The sequence below is a fragment of the Tupaia chinensis genome, unplaced genomic scaffold (assembly GCF_000334495.1).
Source record: "Tupaia chinensis unplaced genomic scaffold, TupChi_1.0 Scaffold000126_2, whole genome shotgun sequence".
NCBI classification, from domain to species: Eukaryota; Metazoa; Chordata; class Mammalia; order Scandentia; family Tupaiidae; genus Tupaia; species Tupaia belangeri.
Genome location: NW_006159594.1, coordinates 2,332,441 through 2,355,181, shown reverse-complemented (window position 1 = coordinate 2,355,181; position 22,741 = coordinate 2,332,441). Strand labels below are relative to the sequence as shown.

The window sequence follows — 22,741 nt, the reverse complement described above, 5'->3', positions numbered from 1 at the left end:
GGGATCTTGGGCATGCACACACATGTGCCTGGCATGAGTTTAAGCCACCAGGTCCAGGACTCGAACTGCGGTTAGTCTTGTGGGAGTCTGGTGTCCTTAACCACCATGCCACCTGCTGGCCCCTTAAAAGTTTTTTTTATCATCATCATTATTTTTTTTTTTCTGAGAGAGAGAGAGATGGAGAGAAAGGCGGTACCACCACCAGAGTCCTCCTACCACAATCCAACCTCTAACTTAACTGGCCTGGGTCACAGGTACGCACATGCCTGGTGTGCTCAAGCAGGCTCTGGGACGCAAAGTCAGAACTTTCCCCATTTGGGTCCAGTTTGGCTACCACGGCACCACCCTGAGCCAGTGTCTATTTCTTTTTTTTCTTTCTTTAAATCATTTATTTAATATTATTTATTTATTCATTTATTTTATTTTGACCAGAGAGAGACAGAGAGTGAGAGAGAGAGGGAAAGTGAGAAAGTAAGCCCCCAGGTCTGGGACTCGAACCATGGTCAGCTATGTGGGAGTGTCCAGCGCCTTAATCACCATGCCACCTGCTGGCCCCCCAGTGTCTATTTCTTTTTTTATTTTTTTTCCAGAGACAGAGACAGACAGAGAGACAGAAAGTGAGAAATCACCCCCCAGGAGGGATGGCCACACTGCAATCCCTTCTCCTCCATTCTCCTCTCAGGATTTTGGGTGGGCACACAACACACATGCCCCACATGATTTTTTTCAAGCCGCTGGGTCTGGGACTCAAACTATATGGGAGTTTCCCCAGTGTCTATTTCTTGACCTTGATATTGTACTATAACTATAGAAAATGTCACCATTGGGGAAAAGTAGGTAAAGAGTATGAAGATCTTTTTTTCTTTCTTTTTTTTCAAATTTATCATAGGAGGTGTGCACTCTGGAGAAAGACAGGGTGGGGGTGCGTCGGGAAAGGGTAGGGGGAGTGAGAAATCACTCCCATGGGGGATGGCCATATCACAACCCCTCCTCCTCCATCCTCCCTTTGGGATTGTGGGCACATGTGCACATGCACCCTGCATGTTCTCCAAGCTGCTGAGTCTAGGACTGGAACCACGCAAGTCAGCTATGAAGGATCCAGCTGCCTTCACCACCACACGACTGGCTGGCCCTTTATCTACTATTTTTACAATCTCCTATAAATCTACTGGGTCATTGGGAAAACCATGATACATTTTCACATGGAAAAATACGTCATGACTTTCCTGATGACCTAATATAATTATGTTAAAGAAAAGAGGGCCAGTTTTGTAGCACAGTAGCGATGCATGCTCAAGAGAAGCTGGATCCTACACAGAGACTTTAGTTTGAATCTTGGCCTGGTCCACCTGAAAACATACCAAGCTCACATACAGGTGCCCAGGATACAACGGCATGGAGGACTGCAGGAATGGGATCTTGATGTGATTGGATCTTGTGGGGGGTGCTTCCACACCCTTTCTCTCTCTCTCTCTCTCACATGTATGCTCTATGTTTAACTACACATGCTCTATCTTTAATTAAAGATTTTTTTTTTTTAACTGCCAGAGTGCATGAACAAGAAAGAGAGACAGAGAAGGATGGATAGGAGAGAAGGAGACAGGGAGAGACCACCCCAGTGGGGGTGTGGTCACACTGCAGTCCCTTCTCCATTTCTAGAACCTGCTGGGGTCTGGGACATGTACACTGACACACCCGGTGTGTTTTTCAAGCTGCTGGGGCTGGGATTCAAACTGCAGTCAGTTACGTGGAATACTGCTCCCTTAACCACTGTGCTATGGGACTGACTCAAAATAACTTTTTAAAAATGTCAAAATGTGAAAATAAAACCAGATACATGCAGAGCCAGCCTAACTAAATTGACTGCATTTGGCCAAAGAACTACTGCTTCTGACCTTGAATAAGTGGGGGCTCAGGAGATAAGAAGGGCCTGTTTTGGGACCAGCAGGTGGCGTGGTGGTTAAGGCACTGGACACTCCCACATGGCCGACCACGGTTCAAGTCCTGGACCTGTTGGCTTGCTTTCTCACTTTCCTCTCTCCTCTCTCTGTGTCTCTCTCTGGTCAAATTAAACTGAATGAATGAATAAATAAATAAGTCTTAAAAAAAAAAAGGGGGGGGGGCCTGTTTTTACCAACTGGATATTTGGTAATTTTTTTTTGAAGGATTATTTTTATTTAATTTGACCAGAGAGACAAGAGAGAAAGGGAAAGTGAGAAAACAAATCCAGGACTCAAACCTTAGTCAGTCCATATAGAAGTCCAGCGCCTCAACCACCATGCCACCTGCCACCCCCGCTTATTTGGTAATATTAAAGAATTACTGGTTTGGGGATTTTTCTTTTTTCTTTTTTTCTTTCTTTTTTTATTGTGTGTGTGTGTGCGTGAGTATGACAATGTTGTTATAGTTTTGCTTTGCAAAAACTTTTTTTGTTTGTTTAGGTTTTTGTCAAAGGGTACACTCACCAGAGAGAGACAAGAGAGAGAAAGTGAGAAATCACCTCCCCTTCCCCCACAGGTGGGATGGCCATTCCACAATTGGGATGTTGGACATCCACACACATGTGATGAGAAAATACGAATAGCAACACAAAGTGCATTCAATGAGAATTTTTATTTCAATTATCCACAAAACAATATTACAATACTTTATAAAAATATTAAGTGTTAGCCTACCATTATTCACTTAAAAAAGTGTGCTAGAAGGCTGTTTCTGCCAGCTTCCCTTTTTTGGTTAGAGTTAAATTCCACATTAAGACACTGAAGAAAATAAAAATGTTGGAAAAAAAACTTCAAATGTACAAAGTTGTTTAAAAAATATGGAACGCTTCATGAATTTGCGTGTCATCCTTGTGCAGGGGCCATGCTAATCTTCTCTGTATCGTTCCAATTTTAGTATATGTGCTGCCGAAGCGAGCACTTTTCTCGCCACTGGGTCTGTGACTCAAACTGCAGTCAGTGGAAGTCTAGCATCTAACTACCATGCCACTTGCTGGCCCCTTAAGAACAGTTTTATCTTTTTTTTTTTATTAGTTTCTTTTTAAAAATTATTTATTTTATTTATTATTATTATTATTATTATTCTTTAATTTGACCAGAGAAAGAGAGAAAGAGAGAAAGGGAAAGTGAGAAAGCAAGCCACCAGGTCTGGGACTTGAACCAGACCATGGTTGGCCATGTGGGAGTACAACACATTAACCACCTTACCACCTGTTGGCCCCAAGAACAATTTTATCTTTTAGAGATACGTGATGAAATATTTACAGGTAACTGCTGAAGATATTTTGGTGACAAATACACTGGCATGGAAGTGTCATTTGGGCAAGGCAATCTGTCATAGGATTTTCTTTTCTATTATATATTTAAACATTGCCATAACAGAATATTTAAAAAACGAAGAGGATAGCCTATTCTTTTTTTGGGGGGGGAGAGGTTTTCGCTATAGGGCACATGTGCTCGCCAGACAGACAGAGAGAGACATAGAGACAGAAAGTGAGAAATCACCCTTGGGGGGATGGCCACGCCGCAGTCCCTTCTCCTCCATTCTCCTCTCAGGATCTTGGGCATGCACGCACATGCGCCCGGTGTGAGTTTTAAGCCACCGGGTCCGGGACGCGAACCATGGTCGACTACGTGGGAGTCCAGTGACATAGCCATTAAGCTAACTGCTGGTTCCCGGGGATAGCCTATTCTTTCCCTCCCCACCTAGCTTTTGAAAGTATTGCAGAGTAAAAGACAGTGTCGGGGCTGGCAGGTAGAGTGGTAGTTAAGGTGCTAGACTCTAACATGGCCAACTATGGTTCAGGTCCTGGACCTGGTGGCTTGCTTTCTCACTTTCCCTGTCTCTCTGTTTCTGTCTCTCTCTGGTCAAATTTTTAAAAGAATGATAATAAACGAAGTTATATAAGTCATTCTTTAAAAAAAAAAAAAAAAAAGTGCCAAAGACAAGTGGCTGTGGTGGGCATCCAAATGGAGTGGGGTAATTCTAAGACTCAGGTATAGGGGAGGTACTTACTCGGTTCCGGGGCAGGACCCAGCCACACACAGCACACTCTTGGGCAAGCAAACGCCGCAGGAAAGCCCGGTCCTGGCTGTGCCTCACAGCTTCTACCACATCTCCTAGCTCATAGTTCCTGGGTGTCTCCTGCAGCAGTGACAGCGCCAGCTCTGCCCGGCCCCAGCTGGGGAGTGCGTAGACTGCCAAAAGCCGCCTGACCAGGCTCTGCAATGTGATTCAGGAGGAGAGAGAGAAGTGACTATCGGTCTCAGAGATCCTCCCTCTTGGCCTTCCCTCTTGTCTTTCTAGGTGGGCTCCTGGGCTCCTTGCCTCCTCCCAGCACCTGCTTGTCTGGACCATCCCACGAGGGGATGGGTTCGGGGCCACTGTCCCAGAGGCGCTGGCGGAAGGGCTCTAGACGCTGACGCTGCAGCTCGGTTAGGGCCCGTGCCACGTCACCCCCATGCTGGAACAAGGCTTGAAGAGACCCCTCCTCAGGCCCGAAGCCCAGGGACCGAAGCTCCTGCACCTTTAAATTGAGAGCAGAGAGAGTGAAGAGAGAAAAGCAAGCAAAGGACAATATGAGGGACTCTGAGACCCACAGCCCTGTCCCACCTCCAGACCTACAACCTATACCTTCTTCCGCCGGGCCCTCACACACTCCTCCACAGCTTCATCAAGGTTGCCATGACGATCCAGCCAGGCTTTCCGGGCTTCCTGACAGGAAAAGGCACCCAGCCCCGGGTCCTGCTGTCCAGCCAGCTCAGCCACCATCTCCAGCACGTAAGGCATCTCTGAGTGCAACCACTGCAAGGGCACCTCAGTACCCGAGTACTGCAGAGCTGAGAAGACCTCCTCTGGACAGGCACCTGCAGCTTCCCCTTCCTAAGGCACAGTCACACCCAGATAGGCTCATCAGAAGGGACACCCTCCTTCCATGCTCAGCCCAAACCAAGATCCCTAAAAGGCTGAGCGTAGAAGGATAGATCATGTCATGTGACCAGCCCACAGCACTGCCATGTGGGAAGTATTCATTGAAAGGCAGCTGCTGCTAACAATAATAAGTTTTATAAGAACTCTTATTAAGCAAATGTAGGGTCACCCTACTCCTGCCAGCTCAGCCCCACCTCATCGCAGACCCAGTCCTCACCTGAATCTTGATCACTAGCTGGAGACCTTCCTCCCGCATCTTGTCTTGGCGCTGCTTTTCAGGGTCTCCACAGGTACTAGGCAGAGGGACACTGAGCCGCTGTGGAGGCTCGGGCTTGGTGAGCCCCTTTTCCAAAGAGCTGGCATGGGGCTGGGTGGCATGCTGTACTACGATGGGGCTGTTGGTCCGATTGCACATAGCACACACCCAGCCAGGGCCTGAGTTGCAGAAGGTACAGTGAATACAGTACCAAACTTGAGTCTGGGCAGAGGAGAGCAAAGTATCCCCCTGCTGGGAAGGCACAGAGAATTATCCCATTGACTGACTAGCTGAGGTTCACAATGGAGATACAGGGAGCTGGGGAACTGAAGGAAAATGGGGAGTGGGGAAGTAAATGGCCTGAGGTAACAGATTTGAGTAAATATCTGGGGAGGCCAGGAGCAGTTACCTGAAGGGGCTGCAGGCAAATGCCAGAATCCTGGGAATCCACCACCAAGCTGGGAGGCTGGGCCAGCCGAGGTCGCTCACATATGGCACAAAGCACAGCCGCTGCCTCATTCTCAAAGGTACAACTCTGGCAGGCCCACTGACCCCGTGCAAGCTCAGGTTCTAGGGCCCCAGTTCCTTGGGAACCCTCAACCCTCAGCCCCAACCCCTTACAGCCTCGGGGTCGATGACAGGCCACACAGAGCACTGTCCACGGCTCATTTAGCATGGTACAGGCAGCACAGTGCCAGGGAAGACGGGCACTTGCAGGATCAGGGGAAGAAAGAGAGCTGTTTCCCAGGGCCAGCAGGGAGGTTGGCAGGGGCCGTGGTTGGGTTGAGGCAGGTAAACTGTAATGGAAAAGCAGACATGGCCTGCTGAGGTGGGACCTGGTGGCTGGGTCCCTCACCCCGGGCATCCCTCATTTTCTGAGTAACAACTTGTGGCTCTGGCCTTTGCACATGTTGTTCTGTCTGGAACACTTCCACATCCATAACCTGTTCAATGTTTAAAGCTTGCTCTTTCCTGGTAGAGATTCCTAACAGTGGGCCTGACTCATACTACAGTTTAAAATATGCCAAGTGAGTGAACTGATCCTTCAGACTAGGTTGCATTCACTTACCACCTATTTGCACATCATAAGGAAATGATCTGCTTTACTGTGACTGTTACTTGCTCGATGTTTATAACTTCCTCGAGGGCTACGCTGGCTGCTTTTCCTCTACTACCTGGTTTTTAGCACAAGACCTGACACACAGTAGGTACTCAAGTGATCTTAACTTCTCTAAATGTTAGATCTACCCAGGATGGAATGCCTCTCACCTGGGGCTCAGGTGGGTGGCATGGAGGGCCTCAGGCAGGGTCTGGCGGACGTGATGGGCACGGGATGGGTGTCCATGAAACAGGTGGTCACAGGCTGGGCACAAGGCTTGTTTACAGGTTGGGCAGTGCAGGGTTCCTGGAGCAGAACCACAGAGGAAGCAGGGACCAGGAGTAGAGCCTGGAGAACAGAAGAGAAAGAACAGAGCATCTTCCTAAAAAAAAGACCAAGTTACCTCTGAGTTTGCTACAAAGGAGAACAAATCACGAGACTACTTTTCAACCCATTTGTATCCAAGAAAACAACTTTAAACTTAAAAAAAGATGGAAGATAACAAATAAGATAGGCAGGAGTGTCCCAAACTTTCATCAGTATAGTCTTCTACTACTTGCACCCCCCACCCCCATACAGGATCGATCATACCTAGAGCAGAGGGTGTGGTGAGAGGGCCAGGAGTAATCTCTCTTAGCAGGGGGTCAAACTCTGAAAGCTGCAGCCTCTGAGAAAGAATGGTCAAGGAATGAGCAAGGGTATGAGACCTAGAGTCTCACAAATTCCTGCCTCCTCTGTTCACCAGCCCCCTTCCTGCCTTCCTTACATCATCTTCAACCGTGTCTTTCAACAACTGCTCCAATGCCTTCTGTCTTGGGTGAGCATCCTGAAAAGCAGATAAAAAGAATTCCCACCAAGAGTCCCGAACAAGGCCCTCCCTCTAAGCCCTAGTCCCTTGACATTCACAAGGAGAATAATACCAAGAGTTCCCAGACTGCTGTGGTTACCATGCCAAGGCCCATGTGCGTGCGTGCGTGCCTAAGATCCTGAGAGGAGAATGGAGGAGAAGGGATTGCATCGTGGCCATCCCCCCTGGGGGGTGATTTCTGGCTTTCTGTCTCTCTGGCAAGCACATGCACTCTATAGCAAAAGCCTCTCTCAAAAAAAAAAAGATAAGCCCTGGTTCTTAGGTCATCAGAACTGAAGAACGAACCTCTCACCTGCAACAGTAGGCTGAGCTCTGTCCGGAGCAGTAGTACTTCCAGTGTGACTGTAGCAACCTGGTGTTCATCTGGCTCCTCCTGCCCTTCGGGGAAGCTCAGTCCATCCGGCTGCTCCTCCGTGTAACCATACAATCGTAGTACGTCCCGGCCCCCCTGCCACACATCCACAACCCGTTATCACTCAGGAGATCACCTTCCAGTAGGGCTGAACCCTTTCCATTTGGCGCAGCTTCAGACCTTTTCTAGCTAACCCCAGTCCAAACCCTTCCTCCCATAAGGACCAGAGGTTTCACCTGCACAGCATCCACCGTGCTACGAAAGACAGGGTTATTAAACTTCACCCCGCGCCAGTACCGGGGCCGCTGAGGGCTGAGGAGGTTGCGGCCGTATTTCTCCAGGATGTTCAGGGCCGTGGACAATGTGTTGAGGTAGATCCGGGGCTGGGAGCAGTCAGAAAGCACAGGGTTGTGAGCCTGGCCCTGGCCTCTGGCCCTACATTCCCCTTTCCGTGCGGCCTCACCTCCCCATGAGCGTTGCAGCGGACCAGGCGTGCGGCGTCCAGCTGCAGATAGCGGGCGGCTGGTGGCAGAGAGGTGGCCAAGAGCGGCCGGAGCTGCTCCAGGGAGAACGCCTGCCCGGAATCCCTCCTCAGGGCGCTTGCCAGCTCCTTGCGAGCGGCCAGGAAGGCCTGATGCTCCTCCTCCCCCGGCATCCTGAGATGGGAGTCAGCCCAGTCTCATTGGCCCAGGACCCAGCACAGGCTGCACGAGGCCCGGGCGCCGTCCCTCCCGCCTGGTGTCTGCCTTTGCAGCTCGAGCCTGGCCTAGCAGCCGCCCCCGGTCACTCCGACCACCGTCACTCTGTGGCCCCCGGCCCAGCGCCGGGGACAGCCAGGGACAGCCGGGGACAGCCGGGAACAGGAAGAACTAGAAGAGAGGGCGGGACTGCGACCCGGCCTCGGAGGAAGAGGCGGAGTGAAGGCTAAAGGGGGGAAGGACGCAGGAAGCGGGGAGCGTGGCTACGAGAAAAGACCCGGTCCCAGCCAATGAAGAAGTAAAGGGCCCGGCCTCACCCCCGGCGCGTCTAGCGCTTCCTCGTTATTCTAAGAGGTCTTCCCCGCCTTCCTTTGGCCGACACCGCCCCTTCCGGGTAGCGCCACTTACGGGTTAACTCAAAGCTTTCCTGTCTGGTCCTGTCTGCTCTACTCCACTCCCCACGGGGGAAGTCCCTACCTGCTAGGGACCCGACTCTGGCCGGTCCTAACCCCACTCAAGCGAGTCCTGCCCCTCTCCTGTCCTTGAAGGCAGTGCGCCCTCCTGGAGGAAGCCCCCTTGACTGCTCCTTCCACCTGCTGCTAGCCCTTCTCCCCAGGTCCTCCCACTTACTGCTCCTCTCCTTGCTCTGATCCCTCCCAGTCCTCTCTCAGGGGTCGAACCTTATAGAGGCTGCTCCACCACTGGCTAGGTCCTCTCCTATACTCCCATCCCTCTCATCCCAACCCTGGGATTCCCCTGGACAGCCCTTGGCCCTCGCCACAAGCCCCACCCCCTCCTCTAGGGACAGCCCCAGTTCCTGACTCGGCCGTCCCACTCGCCTTAGCCCCACCCTCGGACAGCCCCTGGGCTTGTGACCAGGCGGCACCGCCTCTCCTGGTGGCAACTGGCTGGGAATGGCTGAGGGGCTACCTACGGTCTGCTGCCTGCCAGAAGGAGGGGGGAAAAGAGGAGAGGGGGCGGGGCTGAGGGGGGCGGGCCTGGACCTGGGGAGTGAAGGAGAAAGCCGGGGCGGCTAGCCGGAGACCGGAGGTTTAGTAACTGGGAGCAGCATGGCCAAGCCTTGTGGGGTGCGCTTGAGCGGGGAGGCCCGCAAACAGGTAAGGGGGAACCGGAGGCCAGGTAGGGGCTGGGGAGCCCTCCTGGATGAAGGCCAAGCTGGGTGCACCAGAGGACCAAGGCTGTGCCAGAGAACACCCCCAAGCCTCTCTTTGGTGCTTTCACTTCTGCCGGCAGATTCCTGCCCTCTGGCCATCTCTGCACTGATCAGGGCTTTCTGGGAAAACTGACTGTGGTAGCAAAGGCCTGAGCCACAGTTGGAGGGCACGGGTTGGGGCTAGGAACTTACTCTTGATAACTGAGACTCTTAACCAACACTCTGGTACTATTCTCTCTGCAGGTGGATGTCTTCAGACAAAATCTTTTCCAAGAGGTAAGTCTCTGGATTCACTGATTTGACCCAGAACCTGACCAGTACTTAAGTTCCACAGCTCTCAGAGTGACACCCCCCAACCCACCCTAGACTTAATCCTTAATTCCCTTACCAAACCAGCTCCCAAGATGAACTCCTAGTTATTTTTTTTTTAATATTTTTTTGAGAGGTTTTTTTGCTAAAGGGTGCATGCTTGTCAGAAAGACAGAGAGAGACAGAGAGACAGAAAGTGAGAAATCACCCCCCAGGGGGGATGGTCACACCTCAATCCCTTCTCCTCCATTCTCCTCTCAGGATCTTGGGCACACACGCACACATGCCTGTCGTGAGTTTAAGCCACTGGGTCCGGGACTCGAACCACAGTCAACTACATGGCAATCCAGCGATTGCCATTTTACCAACTGCTGGTCCCAGAACTCCTAATTATTCATTTCTTTTTTTATTTTTTAGAAAGATTTTTGCTATAGGGTGTGTGCACTCACTGGATAAACAGAGACAGAAAGCAAGAAATCCCCCCCCAAGGGGTGGATGGCCACACAATCCCTTCTCCTCCATTTCCCTCTTGGGATTTTGGGCACACATGCACACATGCCTGGCATGAGTTTTAAGCTGTGGGTCTGGGACTTGAACAGTGGTTGACCATGTAGCAGTCCAGCACCTTAACCACTATACCACCTGCTGCCTCCTTAATTTTTATCTTTAATCTGACCTCTTTTTGGACTCTCCTGGCTTCTGCCATTTCCTTGTTCCTCTTTTGATGTAGAGGGGAAAGCCATGGCTCCCAAAGGAGGGATACCACAGTCCTAACCTTGGTTCTGCCACTTACCAGCTTAGGCAAGTTCCTTCATTTCCAGGACTTCAGGACCCTCTCTTTAAGTCTTGGACTCAGTGATTTCCAAAGGTCCTTCCAGTCCCATTTCTCAGATATCTCATTAAGCATCTTCTGTGATTCTCTACCCTTGCAATGTAATTTCCACAGGCTGAGGAATTCCTCTACAGATTTTTGCCTCAGAAAATCATATACTTGAATCAGCTCTTGCAAGTGAGTAGTGTGGGCCCCTCCTGCCTCATCCCAGGGCCTCTCTCCCTTCTTCTCACCCTCTCTAGCTAACTAATGGGCTCAGCACACTGAGAACAGTTGTGAATGGTGAACTGGGAATGTTAGGATGGGATATGGCCTGAGCCCAGGCTGGCAGGCAGAGGGCAGGTGGGATATATGGGAAGAAGGCTGTGACTCAGGGTGGGGGAAGATGCTGGGCAGTCCCTGACAGTGAGCTCTGTGCAGGAGGACTCCCTCAATGTGGCTGACCTGACCTCCCTCCGGGCCCCACTGGACATTCCCATCCCAGATCCCCCACCCAAGGATGATGAGGTGAGGCTCTCAGAGTACAGGGCTCGTCTTGTAAACCCAATGGAGATTATAGTCCTTTAACTTCCATGACTGTTCTGAAACTACTTTCACTTTTTGCCATAGATGGAAACAGATAAACAGGAGAAGAAAGAAGGTAAGGAAGGAACGGGCAACTAGGGAATGGGAAATGGCACACTGACTGTTGGATGAGAAGGCTCTGAATCCCCTCTTTCTCACAGTCCCTAAGTGTGGCTTTCTTCCTGGCAATGAGAAGCTCCTGGCTTTGCTTGCCCTGGTTAAGCCAGAAGTCTGGACTCTCAAAGAGAAGTGCATTCTGGTAAGCCTGGGACTGGGGGAAGTGGAAGGAGAAGTCCAGTAAGGCCAGGCCCTGGTCCTTCAGAGATGCCAGTCTCTGAGTCTGAGACCTAGTCCCCAAGAAGAAAACTTCCTTCTGTGCCCTGGGTTTAGATCCCCTTTGTTCTCCTCATTCTGCTAGACTTCTGATATCACAGTGACACCCCTGAAATCAGAGACTGATGTATCTACTTCTGTAACCTCAGAACCTACTGCTATACTCAGTACACAGTGGAGATGGTGTGATACAGAAAGCTACTTGGGTTCAAATCTTAATTCCATCACTTACCTAGCTGGTATCCTTAAGTAAGTCACCTAGGCATTCTGTGACTCAGTTTTTCCCATCTGATAAATGGGTACCATAAGAATACATATATTGTAGGGACCAGTAGTTGGCATAATGGCTATATTTCTGGACTCCCATATAGTCGACTATGGTTCGAGTTCCAGGCCTGGTGGCTTAAACTCACACCAGGTGTGTATATACGCATGCTCAAGATCCCGACAGGAGAATGGAGAAGGGACTGCAGCGTGGCCATCCCTCCTAGAGGGTGATTTCTCACTTTCTCTCTCTCTGTCTTTCTGGTGAGCGCACGCGCCCTATAGCAAAAAACCTCTCAAAAAGAATACATATTTTGTGAGGATGCTGTGGTGATTAAATATCAGTAATCTATAGCATAGTGCCTGGCATACAGTAAGTGTTTAGTTAAATACAGCTATTATTAGGAAGTGGCAGAAACAGGAAGAAACCAGTAGGTTTGTTAAATAATAGTCATATGATACATCTTAATATAGGTGATCACATGGATCCAGCACCTGATCCCCAAGATTGAGGATGGAAATGATTTTGGAGTAGCAATCCAGGTAAGAAAAGAAAGGACATTTAGACTAGGGAATTTGACTTGGGGGATTAAAGATAGGAGCTAGATGGGGCCAGCCAGGCAGTGTGGTGATGAAGGCAGGTGGATCCCATATGATCAGCTATGCATTTCAAGTCCCAGACGGGTGACTTGAAAAATGGGTTGTGTATATGTGGCCAAAATCCCAAGAGAAGAAAAGAGAACAAGGGATTTCAGTGTGGCCATCCCCTCTGGGGAGGGGTGCTTTCTCTCTCTCTTTCTCTCTCTCCCCTCCTCCCTCTAGCGAGCACACATATCCTATAGCCAAAAAAGAAGAGCAAGAGATAGGAGCTAGACATGAACGAGGAAGAGGAGAAGAGAGTGAGTGAAGGAAGGAGGAGAAGAAATGTTTTCTTTGCCTCCCATGTCACCCACAGGAGAAGGTGCTGGAGAGGGTGAATGCAGTCAAGACCAAAGTAGAAGCCTTCCAGACAACCATTTCCAAGTGAGGGCTACTGGAAAACCAGCGTGGGGGAACTTCAGGGACATTTCTTTGGGACTTTCAAAGATGTGTAGTCCCCTGGGAGACTGGAAAGGGTCTAGGAGAATATCTCTCTCTGAAGACCCATTCTTGTGGTATTCCTTTTGCTTCTGACAGGTACTTCTCAGAACGTGGGGATGCTGTGGCCAAGGCTTCGAAGGAGACCCATGTAGTGAGTGGACAGTCTGCTGGCCTTTTAGCTGAGGCTGGCTGGGGGTGGACCAAGGAAGAGGGGAAAGAGGCCCATGTCTTGTTTATGACCTACCCAAAGTGGTTACTATTAAGTCAAATCATTATCTAGAAACTGGTTCAGGCTTCAATAACCTTGATACCTTTCTCTGCTCCATCCTGTGGGATCCCATTTCTTGATGCTGCGAAGGGGCTTATGCTCCAGTTACTTATCCCCTATGTGAGGAAACTGCTAATATCACAGCCTCCCACGGGGCTGATTCAGCTTTGCCTCCCACACCTCAGATGGATTACCGGGCCTTGGTGCACGAGCGAGATGAGGCCGCCTATGGGATGCTCAGGGCTATGGTGCTGGACCTGAGGGCCTTCTATGTGAGCGTGGAGAAAACCCTTAGGGGAGGTGGGGAAAAGATTTGGGTGGAGGCCAAGAACCTGCCTGACTACTACTCTTCTGGCCTTCTCCCAGGCTGAGCTTTATCACATTATCAGCAGCAACCTGGAGAAAATTGTCAATCCAAAGGGTGAAGAGAAGCCGTCTATGTACTGAGCCCAGGGCTAGAAGGAAAATAAATGACTTATACTTTTACTTCTGATGTGCATGATTTATTCAAAAAGCATTTATTGAGTGCCACCTATGTCCAGATACTGAAGGCGTGGTGGTGGGAAAAGGAGTGGGTGTCAGGAAGGCAAAGATGAATTAGATGCTCATTCTGTTCTTAAGAGAGTCTCCTACAGCCAGCCTGTGACTTCGGGGTTAAGGTAGCTGGATCCCACATGGTAGATTGCATGGCTTGAGTCCCAGACCTGGTAGCTTGAGAGTTGCACTGGGCATATGTGCATGTGTGCCAAAAATCCTACCAGGAGGAAGAAATAGAGGAGGGGGGATTGAATGTGGCCATTCCCCAGGGGGTGCTTTCTCACTTTTTCTTTTTACCCCTCCTATTCTACCTTGTAAGTGTTCTGCAAAAAAACTTAAAAAAAAAAAATAAAATAAAGAAGGCCAGCCAGTCGTGTGATGGTTAGGATAGCTGGATCCCACACTGCTGACTGTGGTTCTAGTCCTGGACACAGCAGCCTGGGTAACATGCTAGATGCATGTATACGCATTCCTAAAATCCCAAAAGGGAGAGCAGCATGACCAACCCCTATAGAAGGTCCTTTCTTACTTTGTCTCTCTCTTGCTCTGTCTCTAGCAAACACGCATGCCCTCTAGCAAAATTTAAAAGAAGATCCAACCGAAGGACAGGGTGAACATTGTTATGTACCATGACAGCCATGCAGATAACTGTATTTTGGAATTTCATAAGATTTGTTCCATCTGGAAGTCTCATTTTGCACTTCATGGAAGAAGTGGCATTTGGGCAGAACCCTTATGGAAATAATCAGGCTTTGGATAGACAAGGGAAAGCCCTGTGACTGAAGAAAGGAACATTCCTCATCAGCACATGCATGTACAAGTGCCCAGCATGTTTCTTAAGCTACCTGATCCAGGATTTGAACCTCTCAGTCACCCACATGGGATCCAGGTCCCTTAACCTCTACACCATATGCTGGCACTGAGAATGAGATTTCACTGGGAGGATTATGAATGAATGGTTGGAATCCTCAAAGGGAGGGAGACAGGAGACAAGTCTCCCAAGATATCGTGATGAAAGAAATACACCACGAGACTTTATGAGAAGGATTTTTTTTTTTTTTTGAGAGGTTTTTCCTATAGGGTGCGTGTGCTTGCTGGAAAGACAGAGACAGAGGGACAGAAAGTGAGAAATCATCCCTTGGGAGGATGGCCATGCCGCAATCCCTTCTCCTCCATTCCCTCGGGATCTTGGGCCCACAAGAACATGCACTGGCGTGAGTTTAAGCCGCCGGATCTGGGACTCGAACCGCGACCGACTACAAGGCAGTCCAGCGACACAGCCATTATGCCAAGTACTGGTCCTGGAAGGATGGGTCTTTAAGTTTTGCTTTTTGTTCGCTCCGTTCACTTTGCCCACCAATTGGTGTCTTCATCTTTGCCTTTCAAGAATTCAGCCCTGAGCAGTGTGGTAGAAGGATTTTGGTTTTTGGTATGAAACCCACAGGAGGTTCCTTAATTCTTGGCCTTATTTTTGTTTTATAATATAGGATAAAAATGTGCTGGGCAGCTGAGCTGGCTCCATGGTGCAGTGTTAATGAGCTGCTCAAAAGGAGCAGTATCCCAAATGGCAGACACAGTTGGAATTCCCCAGTCTGTAACCCAGCAGCTAGTGCCCAGTATCCTACAGCCTGGAAGATTAGAGGAAAAGGATCATGATCAGATGTGTGGAGGACACTCCGTCTCTCTCCATCTCTCACTCTCACTGCACACTATCATGAATAAAGATGAAATACTTTTAACTAAGAAAATGGAAGCTCGTCTACATACATATCTCATTTAACCCTTAAAGGACCATAGTCAGCAGATACTACACTAAGGAAACCAAGAGCCAGATTACCTGAAGTCGTGAAAGTAACATGGCTTGTTGATTAGTGATAAAGCCGGTCCATAGTACAGAGCCACTCATTCCATATAAGGAGCACGACAGCCAGCTTTGCGACCAGGTTGGAATATCCCCGGTTCCGGGACACCAGGCTGCTAGCGAGCGCTCCACCCGCTGGCTCGGAGGGCCTGTGTGGGCGGGCAGAACAGGTAACAGGCAAAGCCAATCTGCAATCAAGAGCGGAAGTCAGGCAGAAGAGCCAATGAGGATCAGCGCAGATTTTTTTCCTTTACAGTTGCGGGTCCTTTCCAGTCCCGGAGAGACGAAGGAGGGACAACGACTAGAAACGCTCACTGATTGGACAAAATGATAACCTCTAGCCCTATCAAAAGCATCACAGGGCGAGGCTCCAGTAGCTGGTCCGGTTTAGAGCTGCCGGCTCAGCGTCCTCAGCACAGGTGTAAATCTGCTACCGCTTGCTCGGGGCGGGGGGAGACAAGGATTGTTACTCTGGGATGCAATGAACCTCCTTGTGAGACTGGCCGGGAGCGGGCACCAGGACTGAAGTCGCCCGGAGCCGGAGGGCTGCTTTCGAGCCGAGTTAGCTTCAGTGGCGAACCTAAGTGAGGGGGTACGGGAAAGGGCGCCGGGACGCTGGTGAGAGCTTCTCGGACGCTGGTTGCGGACAGTTGCTCCTTGGCGGAGTGAGCGACTTGCACTAACTGGGTTTGCTGCGTCCCGGGCAGGCCCTGCTCGCCATGGGGGAGGTGGAGATCTCGGCCCGGGCCTACGTGAAGATGTGCCTTCACGCCGCCCGGTACCCACACGCCGCGGTCAACGGGCTGCTGCTGGCCCCAGCCCCGCGGTCAAGAGAATGCCTGTGTCTCTCCGACTGTGTCCCCCTCTTCCACAGCCACCTGCCCCTGTCGGTCATGCTGGAGGTCGCCCTCAACCAGGTGCCGCCGCTGAACACCCCCTAACCCCGAGCACAAACTCCCTAACACCCCTAGCCCAAGTCCATTTCTCGCCCCTTGGCAACAGCGCGCAGCCACAGGGCCCACTACACAGTTTAGGTACTGACAGCCCCTTTCTCACGGCAGGTGGATGTGTGGGGCGCACAGGCCGGTCTGGTGGTGGCTGGGTACTACCATGCCAACGCAGCCCTGGACGACCAGAGGTGAGTGGGGTAGCCAGAATCAGAGGGCAAAGGATTAGAGTGGGGGCAAGAGAACCGAGGTCATTCCGAGCCCAGCCTGCCCTGCGGTGTGGGTGGGAAGACAATTGTGTATCCACAACAGGCTGATTTTGCTTTAACTGTCCCCAAGTGCTGAAAGAACACGGGGAATTCAACCAACAATTTTTCCCTTTTTTTTTTTTAATAATTATTTTATTGGGACCAGCAGTTTGTGTAATGGCTGGACTCCACGTAGTCGACCGCGGTTCGCGTCCTGGACCCGGTGGCTTAAAACTCAACGCCAGGCGCATGTGCGTGCATGCCCAAGATTCCTAGAGGAGAATGGAGGAGAAGGGATTGCGGGGTGGCCATCCCCCTGGGGTGGTGATTTCTCACTTTCTATCTCTCTGTCTCTCTGTGTCTTTCTGGCAAGTGCATACACCCTATAGCAAAAGCTTCTCCCCCCCAAAAAAAGAATTATTTTATTTAACTTTATTTACTTGTTGATTTATTTTAATTTGACCAGAGCAAGGAAGAGTGAGAGAGAGGGAAAGTGAGAAAGCAAGCCACCAGGTCTGGGGCTTGAACCGTGGTTGGCCGACCATGTGGGAGTCCAGCACCCTAACCACCACACCACCTGCCAGCCCAACCCCCCTTTTATATTTAAGAGAATTTAAAAAAAGTTGTTTTATTTAACTTTATTTATTTATTTATTTTAATTTGACTAGAGAGTAACAGACTAAGAGAGAGATGAAGAGGGAAATTGAGAAAGCAAGCTGCCAGGTCTGGAACTTGAACCCCAGTGGGCCATGTGGGAGGTCAGCGTTTTAACCACCATGTCACCTGCCAGCCCTGAGATTTTTTTTAAGAGAGATTTTTTTAAAAAAGAAGTATTTTCTTTAACTTTATTTATTAATTTGTTAATTTAAATGTGACCAGAGTGACAGAGTGAGAGAGGGCAAAGTGTGAAAGCAACACGCCAGGTCCGGGACTCTAACCAGTTGACCATGTGGGAGTCCAGCATCCTTAACCACCACACCACTTGCCAGCTTCTTAAGAAAGATTTTTGCTATAGGGTGTGTGCACTCGTCAGAGAGGACAGAGACAGAACGCAAGGAATCAACGCCCCCGGGGGGATGGCCACACCACAATCCCTTTTCCTCCATTCTCCTCTCAGGATTTTGGGCATGCACGTACATGCACCCAGTGTGAGTTTTAAGCCACTGGGTCCTGGACTCGAACTGTGATGGACTTCATGGGAGTCCAGCAAGGTAACTATTATGCCATCTGTTGGTCCCACAACCAACAACTAAAAAAAAAATTCTTTGTATATATCAAGGAAAAGTAGATAATTGTATATAAATTATATGTATGGATGAAGTTAGAAATACTGTTTTGTGGGGCAAGCAGATAGTGCAGCAGTTTTATTGCAGCAGTTACATCATTAGATTCCTACTTGGCTGACCACAGTTCGAGCCCTAGACCCCGTGGCTTGAAAATCATGCCAGGTGCGTGTGCGTGCGTGACCAAATCCAAAGGAGAGGAGTATGGAGGAGAAGTGATTGTGGCGTGACCATCCCCCTGGGGGTCATTTCTCACTTTCCCTCTAGCTGTCTCTCTCTCTCCAGTAAGTGTACATGCCCTGTCCTAAGGCAAAAAGCTCTTAAGAAATAAAGGGTACTAGCAGATGGCGTAATGGTTATATCACTGGACTCCCGCGTAGTTGACTGTGGTTTGAATCCTAGACCTAACAGCTTGAAACTCACAGTGGATGTGTGTGTGCATGTGTGCCTGCCCAAAATCCCAAGAGGAGAAGGAATTGCAGTGTGGCCATCCTCCCTGGGGGGTGATTTCTTAATTTCTTTCTGTCTTTCTCTGGCAAGCCCCCATCCCTATTGCAAAAACATAAATAAATAAATAAATAAATAAATAAATAAATAAATAAATGTACAACTGTATCATATTATATAGCTGTTAGGAATATGGTATGAAAATAGAAAGATGGGATTTTGGGCACATGTGCACACACACTTGGCATGATTTTCAAGCCTCCAGGTCCAAGACTTGAACTGCAGTGAGCAATGTGGGAGTCCAGGTCTTAACTACTATACCACCTGCTGGCCCATGTACCATAATTTATTTAATGTCCTATGTTAAACATTAAAACTGTTTCCAGTTTTTTTTTTATTATCTACACTGTCCTATTATTACAGTAATTCTTTTTTTAATTGCTAGAAGGTGTGTATACTTGCCAGAGAGACGAGAGAAAGCACTTCCTAATGGGGCATGCTCATGCCTCAGACCTTCTCCTCCAGTTCTCTGCTTACTCCTCTCCCTTCTGCAGTGGCTTGGGGCACACATATCTGATGTGATTTTCAAGCTGCCAGGGCTGGGATTCAAACCACAGCTGGCTATGTAGGATTCAGCTCCCTTTACCACTAGGCTGGCCCTACAGTAATTTCTTTAGAAATGGAATTTCCGGGCTAGCCTATGTATGGCATATAGTTTCAATTTGGCCAAATCACCCTCCAAAAGGACTACCTTTCATTTCCACTCTTACCAGCAGTGTCTGAGCACGTTTCCCACAGACCTCAAGCATCAAGCTATCCTGCCTCAAGCATCAAGCAGGCCCCAACCCTCCAGGCCAGTGGCAGGGAAAGACCACAAATGCACCCGCATCTATGAGACCTGGGAAGCCCAGCCCAGATGGACAGGGCCTGCCCTCGTTGGCTCCTCACTCCTCTGATCTTCCCTCTACACAGCCCTGGGCTCCTGGCCTTGAAAATTGCTGGGCGAATTGCAGAATTCTTTCCTGATGCAGTACTTATTATGGTGAGGCTTGGGTTTCTGGGGAGGGAGGTAGAAATTAGGGAGAAGGGTCCTTGAAATTCTCACCTACCCTTCTTTGTCTACCCAGTTGGATAATCAGAAACTAGTGCCACAGCCTCGTGTGCCTCCGGTCATCGTCCTAGAGAACCAAGGTCTCCGCTGGGTTCCCAAGGACAAGAACTTGTGAGTGCCCCATCCCCTCTACCTTTTCTTGGAAACCCAAGGCTCCTGGGTTTCCGCTGTCTTGGTCCTACCCCAGAAGTCCTTGGTTAAACCCAGTCTCTATTAAGTCTGTGTCTGACTCCTCTGCCTGCTGAGTTTGCCCTTCATGGGGTTACCATTTCAGAGTGATGTGGAGGGACTGGGAAGAGTCACGGCAGATGGTGGGAGCACTACTGGAGGGCCGGGCCCACCAGCACCTTGTGGACTTTGACTGCCACCTTGATGACATCCGGCAGGACTGGACCAACCAGCAGCTCAACACTCAAATTACCCAGTGGGTTGGTCGCACCAACGGAAATGCCTGAGCCAGGGCCAGGAAGGGTCAGGCTCCAATAAAGAGACTTGGGCTACTGGGGAACAGTATGACTGTGTTTATTGTGCCTGGGAGATGGGGGGAGGAAGAAACCTCAACAGGAGGAGGTTGGGGAAAATCTGAAGTCCCTGATAAGAAGTGATGTCATGCTCTGTTGTACTCATCACAGGATACGAGGAGGCTCTCAATAGATCATTCCCTTTGTCTCTCCCCTGGGCTTCTTGAGCTTCTCCAAGTTCTTCAGGATGATATCATATAATACAGCCTACAGGCCCAGGGAGATGTAGGGTCAGCTGCAGGCCTCCAGTGGCTCTGTCCCCCATTTCTAGTCTGGTGGTGAGGCCGAGCTCTGTCACCCTTCACTCCCCAGCCTGCAGGGTCAGGACTGAGCTACTTTCTAGGAAAGATGCCCACCCCTTCCCTGCCCTCACATCCTCACATAAGCATTGCGGATCTCCATGACCATCAGCCGGATGTCCCGGTACTCTGCCTCATCCAGCTCGTGCACCAGCTGCCGGTAATCACCCTGCGGGAAACTCAGGGTCAGGTCTGATGTCAAATGCGTCCTTCCCCCATGCACCTTGGGCTTCACCTACCACATGGGGCTGCTTGGCTGCTTTGGCCACTGCGTCACCGCGCTCAGAGAAGTATCTGTGGGAAGAAGTGTGTATGGAGTGGGAGGAGGAGCAGGGAGCGTGGGCCTCTGTCCCAAAACAAAGGCAAAGTGCATGAGGTGAGAAGAGGCAGTTGCTCACTTGGAAATCTGAGTGTGGAAGCCTTCCAACTTGGTGTGAAGGCTGGTCATCAGCTCAAACACCTTCTCCTGGGGAAAGAAGGTGAGGGGAAAGTAGGAGGAAGCATGGACTGGAAAGGAAGGCAGGGAGTGGGAGACCCTCTCACCTGGACAGCCACTCCAAAATTGTTACCATCCTCAATCCGAGGTATCTGCAGCTGCAACCAGGTGGTGACCTGGGGCAAGAAAGACATTAAGTTACATCAGTACCCCCCCACACACACACACACCCAGTTCCCAGGTTTCTATCCTCCTCTGCTTCCCTGCCCAGCCTGGGTAGAGCTGTGGCAGGTCTGTCCTAAGCCCCAGGGCCTGGACTCTGGCTTCACTTGGTAAGACCTGGCAAATGCCATACCTGGCAGGGACCAAGAGGACAGGGTTTCACCTGGAGCCTGAGGGTGAAAGTAGGAGGGCTCACCAGGTTGAGCTGCTCAATGACATCCTCAATCTCAGGCTTCAGGCGTTGCAGGAGGACCACGATCTTCTCGTTGCAGTTCACTGGTCCACAGGGAGGACCTAGAGAGTGGGCAGTGGGTCAGTCACTTAGCCTGTGTAAGAGGTGGGGGAGGGAAGAGCCCCTAAGGTGGGGCTCAAGCCTCTTCTCGTAGTGGTTTCAAAGACCTTTGTCTTCATCGTCATCTTTCTTCTTTTCATCCTTGTCTTCCTTCTGCAGGGGGAGAGGGGTGCATGGGTGTCAGGGCTCAGGCTGATTTTCCCCTTGGTTGGGTCCTTCCTCCCAAGTCTTCCTGACTTGCCTCCTGCTGTTTCTTCCTCTCCTCCTTCTCTTTCTCCTTGACTGGATCAGGCACTGGGATGTCCAATGGAGCTTTCAGATTGCTCAGGTCGGCTTCATTGAGAGCTGGCTCCTGGGTGGGAAGAGAGCCAGAGGTGAGGCTGTCCCTCTCCCCTCCTAACTCATATGCCCCCCCCCCCCGCCCCATACTCTTTTCGCCCCTATTGTAGATCCCTGCCTGGCCCGAGTACCTTTAAAAATGCATCCAACTCAGAAATCTTCTTGGGGAAATAACTTCCGAGCAGGTCCTCTGTCTGTGTGTAGGATGGATGTGGAGGTTGGAGGTCAGAATCAAATGCTCTTCCTAGGCCATGCGGCAGGGCTGAGACTGGCAAGCAAGGGAGGGCTGGGCAGCAGGAGCTGGGGGTTGGGGTGCCAATGGCCAGGTCTTACCTTGGTACACAGGTATTCACGAAACACGTCCACCTGTGGGACACAGGCAACCCTTCAGAAACCTGGCATTAGAGCCAGTTCATCTGAGAACAGTTTCCATAGGGCTGTGGAGACCTGACCTGGGGAAGGGTGGAATGGATCCTTCTCAAGCCAGACCCGAAGAAGGGAAGAAGGGGAGCCGGATCCCTGTGAGGGGGAACTGGGGTGTTGGAGGAGTGGATCTTTGCAGACATGGATCCCGGCGGGGCTGGGAAAGGATGGTGTGGATCCCCTCGGCTTCCTGTCAGCGGGGATCCCTGGGGTCGCCTGGGCTGCGTGCGGGATGTAAGAGCGCCCTCTGCGAGTGGGACTGTGAAGACGGCTCCCGGGTCCACCCTGAGCGAAAGGCCACGGGATGCCGAGGCAGGTCCCGCACCCGGCTTGTGTGTGGTCCTGGGCCTCAGGCCAGCGGACTTCCCCTCCACGCTAGCTCTTCGCCTCACCTCACTCCGCTGAGCCACGGCCGCCTCTCCTCCGCCCCGCCCCCCCGCCAGTCTCCCTGGGACTCCGCTCGGGTCACGCAGACTGCTGGCATGCAGTCACACATGGTGGGGGGCTCGGGGTGGATCCGGATGCCCACAGTCTCTAGGAGCCACGCCTCCCCATGGGCCCTGCCTTGAACTCGCGGCGCTCACCTTGGCTTGGGCTTCAGGCTGCACCCTGAGCGTGGCCATTGCTGGGGCGATGGGCCGAGCGCCGCGCTAGGAGCGAGGAGTGGGCACCGGGAAGGGAAAGCGAAAGCAGCGCTCGCTACCCGCACTGCCTTCCTGGGCAGCCGTGAGTGGAGCGACTGGGGGGGG

General features: G+C 50.7%; 4 protein-coding genes and 1 non-coding gene across 8 annotated transcripts in view; 2 read left to right on the top strand and 3 right to left on the bottom strand.

Annotated features, from left to right (window-relative positions):
• Positions 1-8,950, bottom strand: part of RNF31 (ring finger protein 31) — a 17,499-nt gene extending 8,549 nt beyond the window's left edge. Inside the window, exons 1-12 of the mRNA XM_006144559.3 lie at positions 8,883-8,950; positions 7,968-8,160; positions 7,741-7,887; positions 7,445-7,600; positions 7,051-7,110; positions 6,876-6,951; positions 6,455-6,632; positions 5,595-5,982; positions 5,147-5,437; positions 4,633-4,881; positions 4,340-4,525; positions 4,015-4,221 (exon numbers count right to left, since the gene is read on the bottom strand). Coding sequence (XP_006144621.1) covers positions 4,015-4,221; positions 4,340-4,525; positions 4,633-4,881; positions 5,147-5,437; positions 5,595-5,982; positions 6,455-6,632; positions 6,876-6,951; positions 7,051-7,110; positions 7,445-7,600; positions 7,741-7,887; positions 7,968-8,159 — 2,130 coding nt within the window. The 5' untranslated portion in view covers position 8,160; positions 8,883-8,950. The remainder of the gene's footprint in view (positions 1-4,014; positions 4,222-4,339; positions 4,526-4,632; positions 4,882-5,146; positions 5,438-5,594; positions 5,983-6,454; positions 6,633-6,875; positions 6,952-7,050; positions 7,111-7,444; positions 7,601-7,740; positions 7,888-7,967; positions 8,161-8,882) is intronic.
• On the bottom strand, positions 2,813-2,919 carry LOC114007126 (U6 spliceosomal RNA). Its single transcript, XR_003548764.1, has one exon. It is a non-coding gene; the product is annotated as a U6 spliceosomal RNA (small nuclear RNA).
• Positions 8,951-9,176: 226 nt separating the features above from the next.
• PSME2 (proteasome activator subunit 2) lies at positions 9,177-13,512 on the top strand. The gene is made up of 11 exons (XM_006144560.3): positions 9,177-9,320; positions 9,620-9,652; positions 10,632-10,694; positions 10,938-11,024; positions 11,127-11,157; positions 11,243-11,340; positions 12,153-12,221; positions 12,634-12,701; positions 12,855-12,909; positions 13,212-13,298; positions 13,393-13,512. Exons 1-11 carry the CDS (start codon positions 9,273-9,275, stop codon positions 13,471-13,473), a joined length of 720 nt encoding a protein of 239 aa, XP_006144622.1. The 5' UTR covers positions 9,177-9,272; the 3' UTR covers positions 13,474-13,512.
• Positions 13,513-15,767: 2,255 nt separating this feature from the next.
• Positions 15,768-19,973, top strand: EMC9 (ER membrane protein complex subunit 9). Of its 4 annotated transcripts, none has more exons than XM_006144550.3 (6): positions 15,768-15,843; positions 16,132-16,341; positions 16,486-16,562; positions 19,322-19,391; positions 19,477-19,571; positions 19,735-19,973. In XM_006144550.3, the coding sequence occupies exons 2-6, from the start codon at positions 16,144-16,146 to the stop codon at positions 19,913-19,915; spliced, it is 621 nt and encodes a 206-aa protein (XP_006144612.1). In that variant the 5' UTR covers positions 15,768-15,843; positions 16,132-16,143; the 3' UTR covers positions 19,916-19,973. The 4 variants fall into 4 exon arrangements, with proteins under 4 accessions (XP_006144612.1, XP_027626118.1, XP_006144611.1 ...); XM_027770317.1 differs by having other exon boundaries at positions 15,782-16,016; XM_006144549.3 differs by having other exon boundaries at positions 15,782-16,042.
• On the bottom strand, positions 19,967-22,735 carry PSME1 (proteasome activator subunit 1). The gene is made up of 11 exons (XM_006144548.2): positions 22,577-22,735; positions 21,903-21,935; positions 21,701-21,763; positions 21,472-21,582; positions 21,338-21,383; positions 21,135-21,232; positions 20,824-20,892; positions 20,679-20,746; positions 20,520-20,574; positions 20,363-20,449; positions 19,967-20,188 (listed from the first exon to the last, which is right to left on the bottom strand). The coding sequence occupies exons 1-11, from the start codon at positions 22,613-22,615 to the stop codon at positions 20,108-20,110; spliced, it is 750 nt and encodes a 249-aa protein (XP_006144610.1). The 5' UTR covers positions 22,616-22,735; the 3' UTR covers positions 19,967-20,107.
• Between the last annotated feature and the right edge of the window lie 6 nt (positions 22,736-22,741).